Source organism: Mesoplodon bidens (genome assembly GCF_964165515.1).
Source record: "Mesoplodon bidens genome assembly, chromosome: 18".
NCBI classification, from domain to species: Eukaryota; Metazoa; Chordata; class Mammalia; order Artiodactyla; family Ziphiidae; genus Mesoplodon; species Mesoplodon bidens.
The window spans coordinates 59,467,953-59,486,440 of record NC_138175.1 but is presented as its reverse complement, the minus strand read 5'-3'; the positions used below and the strand labels follow the sequence as shown (position 1 = coordinate 59,486,440).

The following is an 18,488-nucleotide window of genomic DNA, read 5'->3' as shown; positions in this document are numbered from 1 at the left end:
CAAACCATCAAAATTGACATTTTTAATATATACATAAGTCAATTAAATATCAATTAAACTCTTTTAAGTTACAAATATTGAAACATCATGACTCTAATCATTTCTCTGTTTAGAATGGTGTGATACTGCCAACTCTTCCAACTCTATTCAGTGACATCAGGTTGATAGCTTGAAATTGTTCATGGTATTTATACCAAAGAAACTGGCAAACACTACAAGCCAAGGCTTGATTTATAGTATTACTGAATGCAGTACATTGAATGTCTACACTTAGAAAAGTGATGGAGAATATGTTAATAATGCTGATGAAACTTAAATGTTTGGTATAGGTGTCCATACACTGTGCATCCCATCAAAAAAAAAAAAAAAGTAAAAAATAACAAAATAGTCTTCCAATATTCAAAAACAATTATTCCATGCAGCAAAGAAGTCACTCCCATCATTGAAGAATAAGTAAAATACCAACATGTCTTTGTTGTTTGTCTTATTGTAACTAAAAAGCAAATAGCCAAATTCACAAAAAAGAAAATAGGACAAAGAAAAGAATACACATCTTACTAAAGAAGATATACAGCAAACACATGAAATAATGCTCAACGTTGTAAATCCTTAGGGAAATGCAAATAAAACCAGTGGATTACCTCTACACACTTATTTTAAAAGGGTAAAATTAACAAGTAACCTTACCAGGTATTGACAATGGTGTGAAGGAATTGGAAGCCTCACACACTGCTGGTGGGAATGCAAAAAACCACAAACATTTTAGATTAGTTTGGCAATTTCTTAAAAAGTTATACTATTCACCTACCCCATGACTGAGGTACTGCACTCTAAGTTATTAATACAAGAAAAATGAAACATATCCATATAAGTAATTGTAAACTAATGTTCATATCAGCTTTTATTTACAAAAGCTAAACACTGGAAATAACTGAAATACCCATAAACAGATGAATGGATGAACACAGTCAATTATACATGGAAGAGAAAGCTTCCATTTCTAAGCATTCTTAGAAATAAGAATGTTCATGTCAGTACAATGAATGATTCACAAAGTAATTATGTAGCATCAATGAAGCCAGAAAAAAAAAAGTAAACACTTTATGATCAATCATAACATTCTAGAAAATGCAATCTATTGTAAAGGAATGTAAATAAATGGTTGTCTGTATGGCCAGGGAGAGCAAGGAGACTAGAAAAGGGCATGAGGAAAATATGCTGGTGACAGATATGCTCATTATCATGATAATAATAATGGTGTCACAAGTGTATACATGTGAAAACTTATCAAATTGTACACTTTAAATATGTACAACATTTCTATGCCCATTATACCATCATGCAGGTTTAAAAAGTGGTTCATAATAAAAATCTAAATATCCCACTCTTCAGAAAATCACTCCACTATCTCATTCCTCATGCCTTGAGGTGCAGCCTCTCCTCAGGGACAGGAAATACTGGCAAACAGTGAAGGCCATTTCCGGCTGAGTCAAGAGGACTGCTGACTGAGTCACAAAAACCACATGCCTGGACCACAGTATCTCACCATCCTTCTTCTGTTGCCTGTATAGCAATGGCCTTGAGGTCAACAGCTCAGAAAGGCTAGAGTGATCCCTCAAAACCCTTATTTTGTCTGCCAATGACTTCACAACATAAACATACCTGGAGGTCCTGAGATTTCTGGACACACTCATCCTGCAGTCATTGTCAGTAGAACATTTGTGGATGTACCTTTAGAAGCAGTACGTTCCACGTAGCTTGCTGCAGTCTCCTCCACTCCCTAGTAACCAGTGTTTCTGTACCAATTGCGGTCTTCCCTGCCCCTGCAGCCTTATAATTATGGACACTAGCCTATGGAATTCCAGGTATCAGGGTATACGGTTGCTTTGGAGGAGAACTGGGGTTAAGATTTCCCTCAGTAGTGCTGGCCATTGTGTGTTATATCCCCTATGGGCAAGAAAAAAAAAGAATCCATGCTGTCTCCAGAAGAACTAGAATGCACAGACCTCTAGTATCCAGGCAAAAAATTCTAACAACAAAGTAGTCTTTCCTAGGAGGCCTTGGCAGCAATGCAAACTAGGCCAAAACGAAAGCCCTATATTTGGCCATCATACCATGTCCTCTGAGGCACCCAAAGTTTGGATCTCCACAAAACTCATTTACCCCTCAAGTTGACGGTCCTATTGTGCTTTCAAACTATTCCACACAGAGAAGAGCATTTCCAAAATTAAGGTGCTTAAACAAAAAGGCCTTCATTATTACACAAACCAGAGCAACATGCAACAGGCAATTTCTGGTTGGGTGACTTGGAAGCTGGAAACATTCATCACAACTACCCGAAACCAACTGTGTCCCTGAAAAAGCTAGTTCTTCTCTGCAAACTGCCAGCAGAACTCAGCCAGCGTTCTCAGGGCCAACACAGGTCAGGTCCATGCCCTAACTTGTCAGAGAAAAGGGAATGAAGACTCCATAAGGGCTCAGGATACTCACAATTTCCTCCAACAAACGGGACAGCACAGAGGCCAGTTGCTCTGAGCATACTAGGCTTGTGACTGATGCCAACTGTGAGGGCCTGCCAGACGCTAGAAGTGAGATAGTTTCTGCCACAGAAACTGGCAGTGACCTTGGGCAGGTTACACATGCTTCCCACACAACCGTGAAATTTCCGGTGAATCAATCCCTAGTCTGTGGATATCCCGACGCGAGATTCGATTCACGCAGATGGTTCCTCACAGAGGCTTTCCTCCAACACAAGGATGCTAGGTAAGAAAAAAGCACATTCACTGCATGTGCAAGACCTTTTTCCAGTGTGAACTCTTTGGTGTTGACCGACGTCAGATTTGCAGGTAAAGGATTTCCTATACTCATTGCACGTGAGCTCTCCTGTGTCGAAGGAGACCAGAGCTCTGAGTAAAGGATCTCCCACATTCACTGCAATCAAAAGGTCTTGCTCCAGTGTGCACCGTCCGGTGTCGAATGAGGTGAGTTTTGCGGCTAAAGGATTTCCCACATTCATTGCACTCATAAGGCCTTTCTCCAATGTGAATTTTCTGATGATAACGAAGGGCAGAACCACTGGTAAAAGATTTACCACATTCACTGCACTTATAAGGTCTTTCTCCTGTGTGAACTCTCTGGTGTATGTTGAGATGATTTCTTTGGGTAAAGGATTTCCCACATTCACTGCACTCATAAGGCCTTTCTCCTGTGTGAACTCTCTGGTGCTGAATGAGGACAGATTTCTGGCTAAAGGCTTTCCCACATCCACTGCACTCATACGGCTTTTCTCCAGTGTGAACTCTTTGGTGTTGAATGAGGACAGATTTCTCACTGTAAGATTTTCCGCATTCGCTGCACTCATAAGGCCTAACTCCAGTGTGCACCTTCCGGTGTCGAATGAGGTGGGTTTTGCGGCTAAAGGATTTCCCACATTCACTGCATTCATAAGGCCTTTCTCCTGTGTGAACTCTCTGGTGCTGAATGAGGACAGATTTCTGGCTATAAGATTTTCCGCATTTGCTGCACTCATAAGGCCTAACTCCAGGGTGAGTTCTCCAGTGTTGAATGAGGTGGGTTTTACAGTTAAAGGCTTTCCCACATTCACTGCACTCACAAGGCCTTGCTCTAGTGTGAGCTCTCTTGTGTCGAAGGAGGCCAGAACTTTGGCTAAACGATTTTCCACATTGATCACATTTATAAGGCCTTTCATTAGTGTGAATTCTCTGGTGTTTAACGAGGATGGATTTCTGGATAAAAGATTTCCCACATTCGCTGCACTCATAAGGCCTTTCTCCAGTGTGAACTCTTTGGTGTTGAATGAGGTCAGATTTCTCACTGTAAGATTTTCCACATTCGCTGCACTCATAAGGCCTAACTCCAGTGTGCACCTTCCGGTGTCGAATGAGGTGGGTTTTGCGGCTAAAGGATTTCCCACATTCACTGCACTCATAAGGCCTTTCTCCTGTGTGAACTCTCTGGTGCTGAATGAGGACAGATTTCTGGCTATAAGATTTTCCACATTTGCTGCACTCATAAGGCCTAACTCCAGGGTGAGTTCTCCAGTGTCGAATGAGGTGGGTTTTACAGTTAAAGGCTTTCCCACATTCACTGCACTCACAAGGCCTTGCTCTAGTGTGAGCTCTCTTGTGTCGAAGGAGGCCAGAACTTTGGCTAAACGATTTTCCACATTGATCACATTTATAAGGCCTTTCATTAGTGTGAGTTCTCTGGTGTTTAATGAGGATGGATTTCTGGATAAAAGATTTCCCACATTTGCTGCACTCATAAGGCCTTTCTCCAGTGTGAACTCTTTGGTGTTGAATGAGGTCAGATTTCTCACTGTAAGATTTTCCGCATTCGCTGCACTCATAAGGCCTAACTCCAGTGTGCACCTTCCGGTGTCGAATGAGGTGGGTTTTACGGCTAAAGGATTTCCCACATTCACTGCACTCATAAAGCCTTTCTCCAACGTTAATTTGCTGGTGCTGAACAAATCTGTATTTGCATTTGCTACACTCATCAAGACTTTCTCCAGCGCAGACTCTCTGGTGGTGAAGTATATGAGTGTTGCCAAAAACTTCCCTGCATTCAATCCACTTGTTATGACTTTTTCCATTGTTTAAGGCCTCCCCAGACTCAACACTGCTGTGTGGCTTCTCACTGTTGGGAGTGGCCTGGTGCTGATGAAGGCCCAAGGTAGCTAGGAAGTCTTTTCCATCCTCCCCACAGGGGAAGGGCTTCCCTGACACATGGAGTCTGCAGCTCGTCACAATCGAGGCCCTGTCCACGTCCATGTTAAAGTTTTTCTCTCCATTGCCATGCTCCTGATACTGGTGAAGGCTTGCATGCAACCAGAAGCCGCTGGACCCCCCACCAACGTACGGTTTCTGCCCAAGATGTGCTGCCTGGAGCTCAGTCAGCTGCAAAATGTCTTTCAAGACTGCGACACACTTCTCACAGGGATGAGTCTTCTGGGTCGATGGAACTGACTGAGAAGTCCTGACCTGTGACTCTCCTCCAGAAACACTCTGCTCAGAAGGGGTCTCCTCATCCTCTGCTGCACACTGACAATCTGAAAGCAGAGGAATGCTAATCAAGTGCTCATGAATCCATGGGAATGTTTTCAGGATGAGGCACTAATTCGAAGGGAGGGCTGCTCTGCAGTACTGGGCCTCTGAAGTTCACAGAAGGGGGTAACTTTCCAGGACAAAGGGCACAAATACAGGGTGTAACACAGGGAGGAGAGGCAGGATCACTTACTCCCTCCTCTGTCAACAGCCTTCAGCAAGATCTTGTCAGCTGGGAACATGTCCATACTGTGCAGAAGGATGGATGTGTCCAGGCCCAGGGAAATACAATTGGAACTGAGTAGCTAGTGTTCAAGGACTATTTAAGAATGTGTGCACACCTCACAACACTTTACAGGCATATGTCGTTATCATGGCACTTTGCTGTATTGCCCTTTGCAGATACTGCGTTCTGGTTTTTTTCTTTACAAATTGAAGGTCTGTGGCAACCTTACATCCAGCAAGTCTATCAGTGCCATTTTCCCAACAGCATTTGCTCACTTTGTATCTCTGTGTCACATTTTGGTAATTCTCACAATCTTTCAAACTTTTCCATTATTATTATATTTGTTATGGTGATCTGTGATCAGTGATCTTTGATGTTACTACTATGACTCACTGAAGGTTCAGACAATGGTTAGGATTTTTTAGCAAAAAAGTACTTTCAAATTAAGGTACGTATATTGTTTTTTAGGCATAATTCTACTGCACTTAATACACTAAAGTATAATGTAAACATAACTTCTATATGCACTGGGAAACAAAAAAATTCGCGTGACTCACTGTATTGCAGTGGTCTGGAACTGAACCCACATCTCCAAGGTATCTGGATAAGTGTAAGTCACTGTGGGAGAAACTACAGATGGTGCAGTGGAGAGGGACATGATGCATACAGGTCTGAAAGGTGGGGACAGTCAGAAACTGGAAATGACAAATCAGAAAAGTGTCAAGTATGCAGAAGAAAGTGTAGAAATGATTTGCGTCCAGTGGCACTTGCACCAAAACACTGGTGGACACAGGGTAGGCTCCTGGTATGATTAAACACAGCCTCATTTTCATGCCCTCCCCTCGCCCCCCCTCCAGTTGCCACTCACCAGGACCAGGTCTCCTCTGAGACCAACTTGCCATGTTCACCGTGTAAAGCAATCAGGGCTCTCCCCACACCCCACCAGTTCTGTAACTACGTGAGACTGGAATGAAACTAGAATGTCCTTAGGGAAAGACAGGACATGTGAGTGGTCAGCACTGGCTCAGAGCAACTCAGGAAACAGCAGACCCCAGGAAAGGAAAGAATATTACAACAAAATCCCAAAACAGGGTTTTTCAAGAAAAGCCTATATGTAAATAGTGACAATGACAATGCCTGCAATCCTGATATAGGCAGTCACAAGGAAGTCTTAAAATTAAGAGTTCTCATCACAAGGAAAAAAAAATGTGTAACTCTATATGGTGATAGATGTTAACTAGACTTACTATTGTGAGCATTTTGCAACATATACAAATACCAAATCATTGTATAATACCCCTGAAACTAATATGTCCTATGCCAATTATATCTCAAGAAAAAGAGGAAAGGGGAAGAATCTGGGGCACAAGGTACCATAGATCTGGATACAGCCATCTTGCCAAGGAGAGGACAAGAAATGTGAGCTCTATTAGGCTGACTGCCAGACTGACTCGCAGACACTTGCCTGCATTCCTCGGGGTATCAGACATTGGGGCTGCTTGAGGAGTACAGTGCTCGGGGCAATGTACACAGCTCAGCACTGGCATCCACAGCACATATGCCAGGCAAGTGGGGAAGTTAGCAGAGACAATGGTCTAGCCATGGAATGGAGAGAGCTGCCTCTTGGACAGGGGGAAAGACAGAGGACAGTTGAGGACACTGGGAGGAATATGAAGGCCTTACCCAGGGATGTTGTAAGTGCAAAGTTCTCCAGCATCACATCATGGTACAGAAACCTCTGTTCCTCATCAAGGAGCCCCCACTCCTCCTGGGAGAAGTAAATGGCCACGTCTTCAAAGGTCACACAGGCCTGCCATGATGGGGACAGTTTGCTCCGTGATCAGCTTCTCTCACAGGACCCCAAGTTCGTCCACCCACCCACTCATACCCTGCTCACCGCCCCCTGCCAGTTCCTCATCTCAGAGGAGATACCAGGCCCTGCTATCACTGATGTGCACACTCTTCTCACGGTCCCTTTGATCACCCTGTCCACCCACAGCACCAGGCAGGTGGACAGACAGATGATATCTATGCTCTGGGCCTGGCACACAGGGAAGGACTCTCTCTTAAGAGGCCATTCTCCTAGGATCATGCCTCCCAGACGTAACCCAGTGTGTGGGCTCGCATTTCACCCTTATGTGCTCAGTGCCAGGGCCCTCAGGCCATCAGCTCACACTCCCTTTCCACATCACTCTTTGTACAACGTCACTCTCTCAGTCACCACCTCTTTCCTGCCCTGCAACGTAGGCATCTGCCTCTCCTTCCCATGTGTCGCAGAACACGTGGCATAGACAGGATGCTCGGCAAATTCAAGCAGGATCCAACTACCCAGATCTCCACTGGCCCCCACGGCCATTGGCAGTCCTGCCTGACTGCTCCTTGCTTCCACCTCAGCCACCCAGAACCACTTGTGCATCTCATACAGTCATGGCCTTCCTCCACATGAGCTACACTTGATGTGCTCTCCCGTCACAGACTTCCTCTCCCTTCCTAACCATCATTCAAAACACAGTCCCAGACACTTTCCACTCCAGGTCCAGTGACTCTCCCAGATGACCACTTGTGCCCCTTAAACTAATCCACCAACCTGACTAAAACCCCCCAGAAACAGAAGGTCGCAGCATAGAGCAGTGAATAAGCAGGAGACCTGGCCTCACTGTCAATCCTGCCTCAACCGCTCCTTTGCCGCCATTTCCGTCTCAGGTGCGCTCATCCCTCAGAAATCTAAATCACCTGGTAGCTCATCCTCTTTCCCACACTGTTCCCACGACCACTTATCTCCTTCACCTATGGTTGTGATGTCTATCATCCTCTACCTTGGTGCCCAAGGACAAGGCCCAGCTCTCAGACCCCACTCTCCCCTTCCTGGGCTATTATTAACACTATCATGACCAAGATTATCGCCACTAAATGTGATCCACAGTGTTATGGGCTGAATGTATGCACCCTCCCAAAATTTGTTATGTTGAAGCCTTAACCCCAAATGTGATGGTAGTTGGAGGCATGGCCTTTGGGAAGTAATCAGGTTTAGATTAGGTTGTAAGAAGGAATCCTTATAAGAGGAAGGCAGGCATCTCTTGCTCTGTCCACCTCCTTGTACCAAGAAAAGTCTACATGAAGATACAGGGAGAAGGGAACCATCTGCAAGACAGGAAGAGAGTCCCCCACCAGGAATCCAACCTGCCAATACTCTGATTTTGGATTCCCAGCTCCTAGAACTGTGAGAAATAAAAAGTATTCTGTTCTAGCCGTCTAAGCCAAGACACACAGCTCTACCCTGGTCCACATACTATCCACCACCTTCTTCAGGTGTCTGTCCTGAAACCCTCCCCAGAGACCTAGACCTGTGTGTCCAGCCGCCCACTTAATACCTCTACTGATTTGTTCTCTGAAACATCTCATACACTTAACATGGCCAAAACAAAAACCCTAATACCAATTGAAAATTAATCCTGGGGCTTCTCTGGTGGTGCAGTGCTTAAGAATCTGCCTGTCAATGCAGGGGATGGGGGTTCGATCCCTGGTCCAGGAAAATCCCACTTGCCACGGAGCAACTAAGCCTGTGCACCACAACTACTGAGCCCGCACACCACAACTGCTGAAGCCCGCGCACTCTAGGGCCCACGGGTGGCAACTACTGAAGCCCATGTGCCTAGAGCCCATGCTCCACAACAAGAGAAGCCACCACGATGAGAAGCCCACGCACCGCAACGAAGAGTAGCCCCCCACTTGCCACAACTAGAGAAAGCCCAGGCATAGCAACGAAGACCCAACGCAGTCAAAAAGAAATTTAAAAAAAAAAAGAAAAAGAAAATTAATCCTACTACCAAATTCCAGATCCCAACTGATGGAGCTTCCATCCCTCTGGCTGCTACACCCCAAAACCTTGCGGTCATCCCTGACTTCCACTCTCACCTTCACAATCAGAAAATCTGAGCAGATCTAATGAAAAAACTGAATTCAGAATCTAACCATGTCTACCACCTCCAAGGTCACCACACTGGTCCACATCATCAAGACTCTCCTGGACTGCTGCAGTAGCGTCTTCCCTGGTTTTCCTACCACGTTCCTCACCCGCCGCCCCATTCGGTTCTCCATTCTGCAGTCACAGGGAGCCTGATAAGAGCTGGGTCAGATCACCTCCCTCCTCCGCTCCAAACCTCCCATTGTTCCCATCACCTGCAGAATAGACATTCAACTTCTCAGAGCGCCATTCCAGGCCTCACTCCTGCCCCCTTGCTCTCTGTTCCCATGAGAAACAAAGGAGACTTGAGATTCCCTTGAACTAGCTCAGTCTCCCCTGCAAGCACCTGCACATTCTGGTACCAATACGCGAGGCAACCAGTCGAACCCTCTGAACAGCTTTTGGAAAACTTCTGAAAGCCCAAATCAGGAAAGTCCTTTTCTGTTCACAACTCTCAATGCTCCCGGCCTCCAGAAAATGGCAGCCTGGCATCCCAAGCGCGACTCCGCCTCACCTTCGCTGTTCCCTGAACACACAAGGCAGATCTCGGAGTTCCCGAATCCTCCCGGCTCAACCCGACCTCCAAGCCTTTGCACCTGCCGGTCCCTCCGCCTGTGACCCTCTGCCACGCGCCATCACACCGTCTGTCGGAAACAGGGCCTCACCCACGGCCGCCTCACCATCCTGAATACCGGGGTCTGGGCTGCGGGCACGTGAGCCGGCGCCCCGCACTCGGGGCTTTAGTGTCTTGTGGGGTGAGGGCGGTGAGGGCCGGAGGACGAGCGTTTACCTGAGGCGGGTTCCTCAGCGCCGCCGCCGCCATCGGACTGTGGACGGGGCGGGGAACGGCGGGAGAGGAGGAGGGACGTGGGCACAGTGGACCCTACCCCAGGCCTGGCGCGGACAACACCTCCTCTCCGACCTTCTCGGTCTCGACTCGCCGCTGCGGAACCTGAGACCGAGCGAACAGCCCCCAAACGCCTACAAAACGACCGCCACGAGGAGAATGCCGGAAGTCCCGCCCCTACGCGATGCTCTCGCAGGGAAGTGCCCTCCTCCTGAGCTTTAATTGGCTTAACGCCGAAGGCCCCCGGCGCAGCGTCCTCTGGGAAATGTAGTTCCAACAACTCTGGGACCGAGCGTGGAGCGCTGCTCACCTGGACCGCCCGGTAAAGTGGCCCGGTTAGAGCACCTGTACAAAGATACCAGAACCCCGAGATAAAAGTTTGGGACATCGGCTTTTCTATTTCAACCATCTTGAAGACTGTGGAGGCCCGCTGGGAACAGGACTTCTAAAGGACAAATATGCCTGGAAGGCTGTGGTCCAAGGCCATTTTTGCTGGCTATAAGCCCAGTCTCCGGAACCAGAGGGAGCACATAGCTCTTAAAATTGAAGGGGTCTGGGACTTCCCTGGTGGCGCAGTGGTTGAGAGTCCGCCTGCCTGTGCGGGGGACACGGATTCTGTCCCTGGTCTGGGAGGATCCCACGTGCCGCGGAGCGGCTGGGCCCGTGCGCCGCAACTACTGAGCATGCATGCCGCGACTGCTGAAGCCCGTGCTCCTGGAGCCTGTGCTCCGCAGCAGGAGGGACCACCACAATGAGAAACCAGAGCACCACAATGAAGAGTAGCCCCCGCTCACCGCAACCAGAGAAAGCCCGCACGCAGCAACGAAGACCCAATGCAGCCAAAAATAAATAAATAAATTTATATTTTTTAAAAAATTGAAGGGGTCTACGCTCTAAATGAAACAGAATTCTAAATATCCATGCAAGAAACGTGCTTACGTGTACAAAGCAAAGAAAACAAAGTAACTCCTGGTGGAAAACCGAACAAAACCAGAGTAACATGGGGAAAGGTAGCTTGTGTTCACGGAGACAGTGGCATGGTTCTTGCCGAATTCCCAAGCAACCTTGCTGCCAAGGCCGTGGACACAGAATCTGTGTGATGCCATACCCCTCAAGGATTTAAACTTATTGAAAAATGAATAAATTAAACTGTGAAAAAACAAAACAAAACAAAAAATTGGGGGGACACCAAAATCTGATCTCTTTGATGAGAAGTGATTATCATTCCTACTGTTATAGCAGAGATTGCGTGGGCATGGGGAGCTGAGATTATTCCAGAAAAAGTTGTGAAGTGAAAATCACTGAAAGCCACTAATGATTATGTACTTATTTAAAGATAATGGCTGGATAGCTCTGGGAAAATATCAGTAGAGGATTAAAAAACAAAAGTTAAGATCTCAAAGAAAACTGAACAGGACACATTGGAGTCTGAGAAGAGACAGTTATCTGAGCAGTGGCTATGCTAAAACTTTGGCCACTCAGGATTTTGTTTTAGAAATGTGATTATTTTTTCATTCGTGAAAACATTAATACTTTGAAGTATAGCTTAAAAGGACTTTCAAAGTAGCCTTAACAGTAAAAAGCAAAAATGGATGTGGAATCTAGGGTGTCATGTTTAATAAATTTTATTTATTTATTTATTTATTTATTTAGGGGTCTTCGTTACTGCGTGCGGGCCTTCTCTAGTTGCCCAGAGCAAGGGCTACTCTTCATTGCGGTGCGCGGGCTTCTCATTGCGATGGCTTCTCTTGTTGCGGAGCACAGGCTGTAGGTGTGCAGGCTTCAGTAGCTGTGGCTCGCAGGCTCTAGAGCGCAGGCTCAGTAGTTGTGGAGCATTGGCTTAGTTGCTCCATAGCATGTGGGATCTTCCCGGACCAGTGATCAAATCCGTGTCCCCTGCATTGGCAGGCGGATTCTTAACTGGTGCCCCACCATGGAAGTCCCTCAGTTCTTTAGTAAATGTTCAGTGAGCATCTACTGAGTTTCAGGCACTACTGTAGGTGCACAAGAAAAGTCAGAAAACAAGACAAACAAGCCTGCCCTTGTGAGTTTTCGACCATTTAAGGAACACAGACAGAAAACATGAAAGAAGTGCTAAATTAAAAGTACATTAGAATGAAAGAGAAGAGGTGAAGATGTCCTCTTAGGGTCCTGGGATGCAGGTAAGTCTGGGTTACAAAGTTGGGGCGGCATTTGGCCACAGTACTTTGAGGATAGCAGGAAGCCTTGGTGATGGTTACATTGTCCTGGACAGGTCCTGCTCCCTCAGGCCAATCCCGAGATTGTCTCAGCAGTTGTGTGGTAAAGGGCTGGCACTGTTCTCAGCCAGAGTCCAGGGCTCACCCTGGTGGCTTGACCCCCACACAGGACCCCTCTGCCAGCTTGGACAACTGGGAAAAGTGGAGACTATGCCCCAAGTGTGACAGGTGGTAAAGGAACTGGACAAAGCTTAATGGCCTAGAAGTCACTCAAGAGGCAGGTGGTGCTAAGGGAAACCCCTCTGCCCGTTCAGTGTAAATAGAACTTTACATCCAAAATCATACAGGCAATATTGTCATCCAAAAGCTGCTATTATCTGAGGGATTTCTTTGGAGGGAAAGCACCAAAGAGCTGGCCATGACCTGCTGATTAAGAATCAAGTCAGTGGATGGAAGAATGTATACAGAGACCAAAGTGAAGTTATACAGATAAAGGAGTGAGAAAGTTCCAAGCATCCCAGACTTAGTCTGAGTGAGGAAATTAATACTCACATTTAGATTAGTAAAAACCATTATTTTTAAATTTAGAGGGAAGGTCGGAGTTTGATATTATTGCAATCAGAGGACTCTGGAGACTATAAAATATTGAGTACCTGTTATTAGAGCCAGTAAATTTGTTTGCTCTCCTAACAATTATTCCAACTTAATATAAATGTTAAAAACAGATTTTTTCACAAACACAAAACTATTTTTGCAGCATTTTTGGTAATAACCAAGATTGAATAAATCAGGGTGCATCCTCCTAAGAGAGCACTGGGCAGCTGTGGACATGAGGAGTAAGTTATTTCAACTATGCAGACCTAAACTGTCAGTAACTATCAGAATACTTTGTGCAGTTAGCTTTATTTTGGCAAGAAAGTGAATATAATTCATATAGTTTATGCATTTCTATATATTTATGTATTTATATCTTAATAATGGAAAAATAAAAACTGTATACAAGGGGCACCTGTGAGATGAGAAGTATAGTGTTCAGAATGTACTTGTTTTGTTTTTGTTTTAGAATTATGTAATTATAGTGCCTGAATAGATATAACAAAATAGTTTAAGATATAGTCACATAAATGAAAACAAAACTAAAATAAACCTGTGTACCAAATTTTGGATTTAACCAAAAAAGAGGAATTATTTCCAATGAAAACTAAAGTCAATATGACAGTGTTCTACATTAATAAATAAGAGAAGGAAATAAAGATCAAACATTTCCATGACAATATTTTCAGTAAAAAATTTATTTAAATTTTGAAATTACATACAGGTTGTTTCTAAAAACTTCTTAAAAGAAATGACATATGGACAGATGTACAAACAGGAAAAGGCAAAAACATAGTGTGCTCTTTTTCCTAGTTTTCTCCTAGTTCTGACCAAGTTTTTACTGTGTCACCAGGTCATCCAATCCAGATTTCTTTTTTTAAGTTAAAAAAGTTGCAATTAAAACACTATGTGAGGGCTTCCCTGGTGGCGCAGTGGTTGAGAGTCTGCCTGCCGATGCAGGGGACACGGGTTCGTGCCCCGGTCTGGGAGGATCCCACATGCCGCGGAGCGGCTGGGCCCGTGAGCCATGGCCGCTGAGCCTGCGCGTCCGGAGCCTGTGTTCCGCAACGGGAGAGGCCACAACAGTGAGAGGCCCACGTACCGCAAAAACAAAACAAAACAAAAAAAAACAAAAAAAACCACAACACTATGTGAGGAGTGACATCAGCAAAATGGTGGACTAGTAAGCTCCAAGCCCTCTTTCCCCCAAAGAGATTAAAAACAAAACTGTCAACTGAGAATTCTATACCTGGCAAAACTCCCTTTAAAAAATGAGGGATGAGCTTCCCTGGTGGTGCAGTGGTTAAGAATCCATCTGCCGGGCTTCCCTGGTGGCGCAGTGGTTGAGAGTCCGCCTGCCGATGCAGGGGACACGGGTTCGTGCCCCGGTCCGGGGGGATCCCACGTGCCGCGGAGCGGCTGGGCCCGTGAGCCATGGCCGCTGAGCCTGAGCGTCCGGAGCCTGTGTTCCACAACGGGAGAGGCCACAACAGTGAGAGGCCCACGTACCGCAAAAACAAAACAAAACAAAAAAAAACAAAAAAAACCACAACACTATGTGAGGAGTGACATCAGCAAAATGGTGGACTAGTAAGCTCCAAGCCCTCTTTCCCCCAAAGAGATTAAAAACAAAACTGTCAACTGAGAATTCTATACCTGGCAAAACTCCCTTTAAAAAATGAGGGATGAGCTTCCCTGGTGGTGCAGTGGTTAAGAATCCATCTGCCGGGCTTCCCTGGTGGCGCAGTGGTTGAGAGTCCGCCTGCCGATGCAGGGGACGCGGGTTCGTGCCCCGGTCCGGGGGGATCCCACGTGCCGCGGAGCGGCTGGGCCCGTGAGCCATGGCCGCTGAGCCTGAGCGTCCGGAGCCTGTGCTCCGCGGCGGGAGAGGCCACAGCAGTGAGGGACCCGCGTACAGCAAAAAAAAAAAAAAAAAAAGAATCCATCTGCCAATGCAGGAGACATGAGTTCGAGCCCTGATCCGGGAAGATCCCACCTGCTGCAGAGCAACTAAGCCCATGTACCACAACTACCGAGCTAGCGCACCACGAATACTGAGCCTGCGCTCTAAAGCCTGTGAGCCACAACTACTGAGCCCACGTGCCTAGAGACCATACTCCGCAACAAGCGAAGCCACCACAATGAGAAGCCCATGCACGGCAACGTAGAGTAGCCCCTGCTCACCGCAACTAGAGAAAGCCCGTGCACAGCAATGAAGACCCAATGCAGCCATAAATAAATAAATAAATAAATAAATAAATAAATAAAAATTTAAAAAAGAGCATATATGTATTTAAAAAAAAAAGAGGAGAGGGCTTCCTTGGTGGTGGTTAAGAATCCACCTACCAATGCAGGGGACACAGGTTCGAGCCCTGGCCCAGGAAGATTCCACATGCCACGGAGCAACTAAGCCCGTGCACCACAACTACTGAGCCTGCACTCTAGAGCCCGCCAGCCACAACGACTGAGCCCACATGCTGCAACTACTAAAGCCCATGTGCCTAGAGCCCATGCTTCGGAACAAGAGAAGCCACCAGAATGAGAAGCCCGTGCATCGCAATGAAGGGTAGCCCCCACTCGCCGCAACTAGAGAAAGCCGCATGCAGCAACGAAGACCCAACGCAGCCAAAAATAAATAATAAATTATTTTTTTTAAAAGTGAAGGAGAAATAAAGACATTACCAGATAAACAAAAGCTGAAGGGAGCTCATTACCACTACACAGGTAGGGATTTTTATGTTTTGTGCCCGACTATATCCCCAGTTTTAACACATACCTGCATTTGATGGTAACACATGACATATATGTCAAGTTTAAATACATATTCCAGGTGGAGAGGGTGAGGGCTTAATGGGAGGTAGCAACGGTGCAGAGAGGAGAATCAGAATGAATCGCAGCAGAACGTAGGGAGTAGAAACCTCAAGACTGCTTCAGCACCCCGCCCAGATGGTGAACCTATTAACATCCTTTAAAATGAAACAGAGGGGCTCTTTCCCATCTTGCAAGATGGCAGGTGAAAAGGCTGAGAAACCAGATACTAAGGAGAAAAAACCTGAAGCCAAGAAGGCTGAGGCTGGTGACAAGGTTACAAAGGTGAAGCAGGCTAAGAAGGGGAAGCCCCACTGCAGCTGAAACCCTGTCCTGGTCAGAGGCATTGGCAGATATTCCCGATCGGCTATGTATTCCAGAAAGGCCTTGTACAAGAGGAACTATTCAGCATCTAAATCCAAGGTTGAAAAGAAAAAGAAGATGAAGGTCCTTGCTATTGTCACAAAACCAGTTGGTGGTGACAAGAATGGTGTTACCCAGGTGGTTAGACTTTGCAAAATGCCTAGGTATCATCCTACTGAAGATGTGCCTTGAAAGCTGTTGAGTCACTGCAATAAGCCTGTGAGAAAACTGCGCACTAGCATCCCTCCTGGGACCACTCTGATTATCCTCACTGGGCGCCACAGAGGCAAGAGGGTCATTTTCCTGAAGCAGCTGATCGGTGGCTTTGCTACTTGTGACTGGCCCTCTGTCCCTCAATCGAGATCCTCTGCAGAGAACACACCAGAAATCTGTCATTACCACTTCCACCAAAATTGATACCAGTGGTGTGAAAATCCCAGAACATCTCACTGACGCTTACTTCAAGAAGCTGCGTAAGCCCAGGCACCAGGAAGGTGAGATCTTCAACACACAGAGAGAGAAATACGAGATTACAGAGCAGCGCAAGGTTGATCAAAAAGCTGTGGACTCACAAATTCTGTGAAGAATCAAAGCTGTTCCTCAGCTCCAGGGTTACCTCCGCTCTGTGTTTGCTCTCACAAACAGAATTTATCCTCACAAAGCAGAGTTCTAAACTTCTTACAAAGAACCTAATTAAATAACTCAGTCCATTTCATTTGTGTCTTTTCTCTCTCTCTCTCTTTTAATCTGCCTGAAGGTGTGGTATGACTCAGCCAATTTGATGGGATGTTAGCCTCTACTAAAAGGAGTGGGATTGGACGGGAGTGCTATCAGCTGCAGTGGAATCCCCTCTTTGGATCAACATTCTTAGCTTCCTAAGTGTCTTCTCAGCTTTTTCACAAAGCACCAACCAATACAAAGTAGTGGCATTTCCCCAGCCATCACTGAACAAGTCAGTATTAACTGTACATGGATAAGAAACAACTGTGGGCTCTTCAGGCCACAAACTTCCCTCCCTTTCCATGAATTAACATCCATTTCTGCCCAATTCAGTCCTTCTCCAGAGTCATTACTATTAGTTTCTTGTGTATCTAGTTTCTTAAAGCATACACAACAAATTAGTATAATTACCTTTCCCCGTTTTTAACCAAAAACCCCATGTGCAGTACATGCTGTTATACAGATAACAAGTGAATTTGATTATTCCATAGGAAGTGTCCATCTTTACTGCTGCATAGTATAGTAGTGCATTCTATGGATAGTTGGGTTTCCATCATTTGTAATTATACAGGTTTCCCCTGCTATCCAAAAGTAAGAGTATGCCTCTGAAACCTTCTGTAAGCCAAAATGGCAAAAAGTGAAGAAATTACCTTATGACACATCTTGCTAAAAGAGGCATAAATGGGATAAAACACAGATGCTCACAGACAATTCAAAGTGATGGCTCTGGATGCTGAGATGCCAGAGTGTAGTTCCCAGGGAAAGAGCTTGGCAGTGCCACTCCCACTGCCCAGACATGCTGCCGTCTTTAGTGGCTCTCTGCAAAACAAACTGCTGTTTTTCCCCTTTGCCTTTTTTCATAAATGTGAAAATCTCGATTTTTTTCCAGTTAACAAAGACAGGTACAAATGAAGTTCTTTCGGTTATAGCAAACTTTCAGAAAGTACTGGGTACCGGAGTGCGATGTAGTAACTTGAAGTGTGCATACAGATGAGCAAGTACCAGGTAAGAATTAGCTTTTTCCTGAGTCAAAGGATTTAGGCAGTTTTGGTAGATGGTGCCAAACTGCCTTCCATGGAGGTTGTACCAATTTATACTCATGTATAAGAGTGCTTGTTATCCTACAGGCTCCCTAAAATGATGGGTCATTAGACTTGGGTTTTTGGCAACAGATAGGTGAAAAATGACTGATGGGTTTTTTAAGTTGGTTTATTGATAATTTACATTTGGTAAAGTTGATTTTTTTGTGTGCAGTGTTGTGGCATCTATACAGTTTGGGAAGCACCACCACCACCAAAGTACCTTCATGTTTTTTCAAAAGTCAGTTTCCACTCCTAGTAACCACTGATCAAATTTTTGTTTTCCTAGTTTTGTCTTTTCCAGCACACCATGTAATATGTTTTTTGGCATAATATCTGTGACATTTGTTCACATTTTAATGGTTCAATAGTTCTTTTTATTGTCAGTCAGCATTCTATTGTATCAATGTATCACTGTTTATTCTAAAATATACCCATTGAAAGATATTTGGGTTGTTTATAATTATCGGAGATTATGAATAAAGCCACTATAAACATTCACATACAAAAAGAAAAAATTAAACAGTGGGGACTTCCCTGGTGGTCCAGTGGGTAAGGCTCTTCATTTGCAATACAGGGAGCCCAGTGTTCAATCCCTGGTCAGGGAACTAGATCCCACACAC

At 45.5% G+C, this 18,488-nt stretch overlaps 2 protein-coding genes and 1 pseudogene across 4 annotated transcripts in view; 2 read left to right on the top strand and 1 right to left on the bottom strand.

Moving 5' to 3' along the window:
• LOC308606583 (zinc finger protein 154-like) overlaps positions 1-10,082 on the bottom strand; it is a 289,896-nt gene extending 279,814 nt beyond the window's left edge. For both annotated transcript variants that reach the window (XM_081217646.1, XM_081217641.1), the window contains exon 1: positions 10,047-10,082. In XM_081217646.1, the coding sequence (XP_081073772.1) occupies positions 10,047-10,079 (33 nt within the window). In that variant the 5' untranslated portion in view covers positions 10,080-10,082. The remainder of the gene's footprint in view (positions 1-10,046) is intronic.
• The window catches only part of LOC308606595 (zinc finger protein 154-like), a 318,213-nt gene that overhangs the window by 182,754 nt on the left and 116,971 nt on the right, over positions 1-18,488 (top strand). The window lies entirely within an intron of this gene.
• On the top strand, positions 15,902-16,739 carry LOC308606605 (large ribosomal subunit protein eL6-like; annotated as a pseudogene). Its single transcript has one exon. The product of its transcript is annotated as a large ribosomal subunit protein eL6-like (transcript).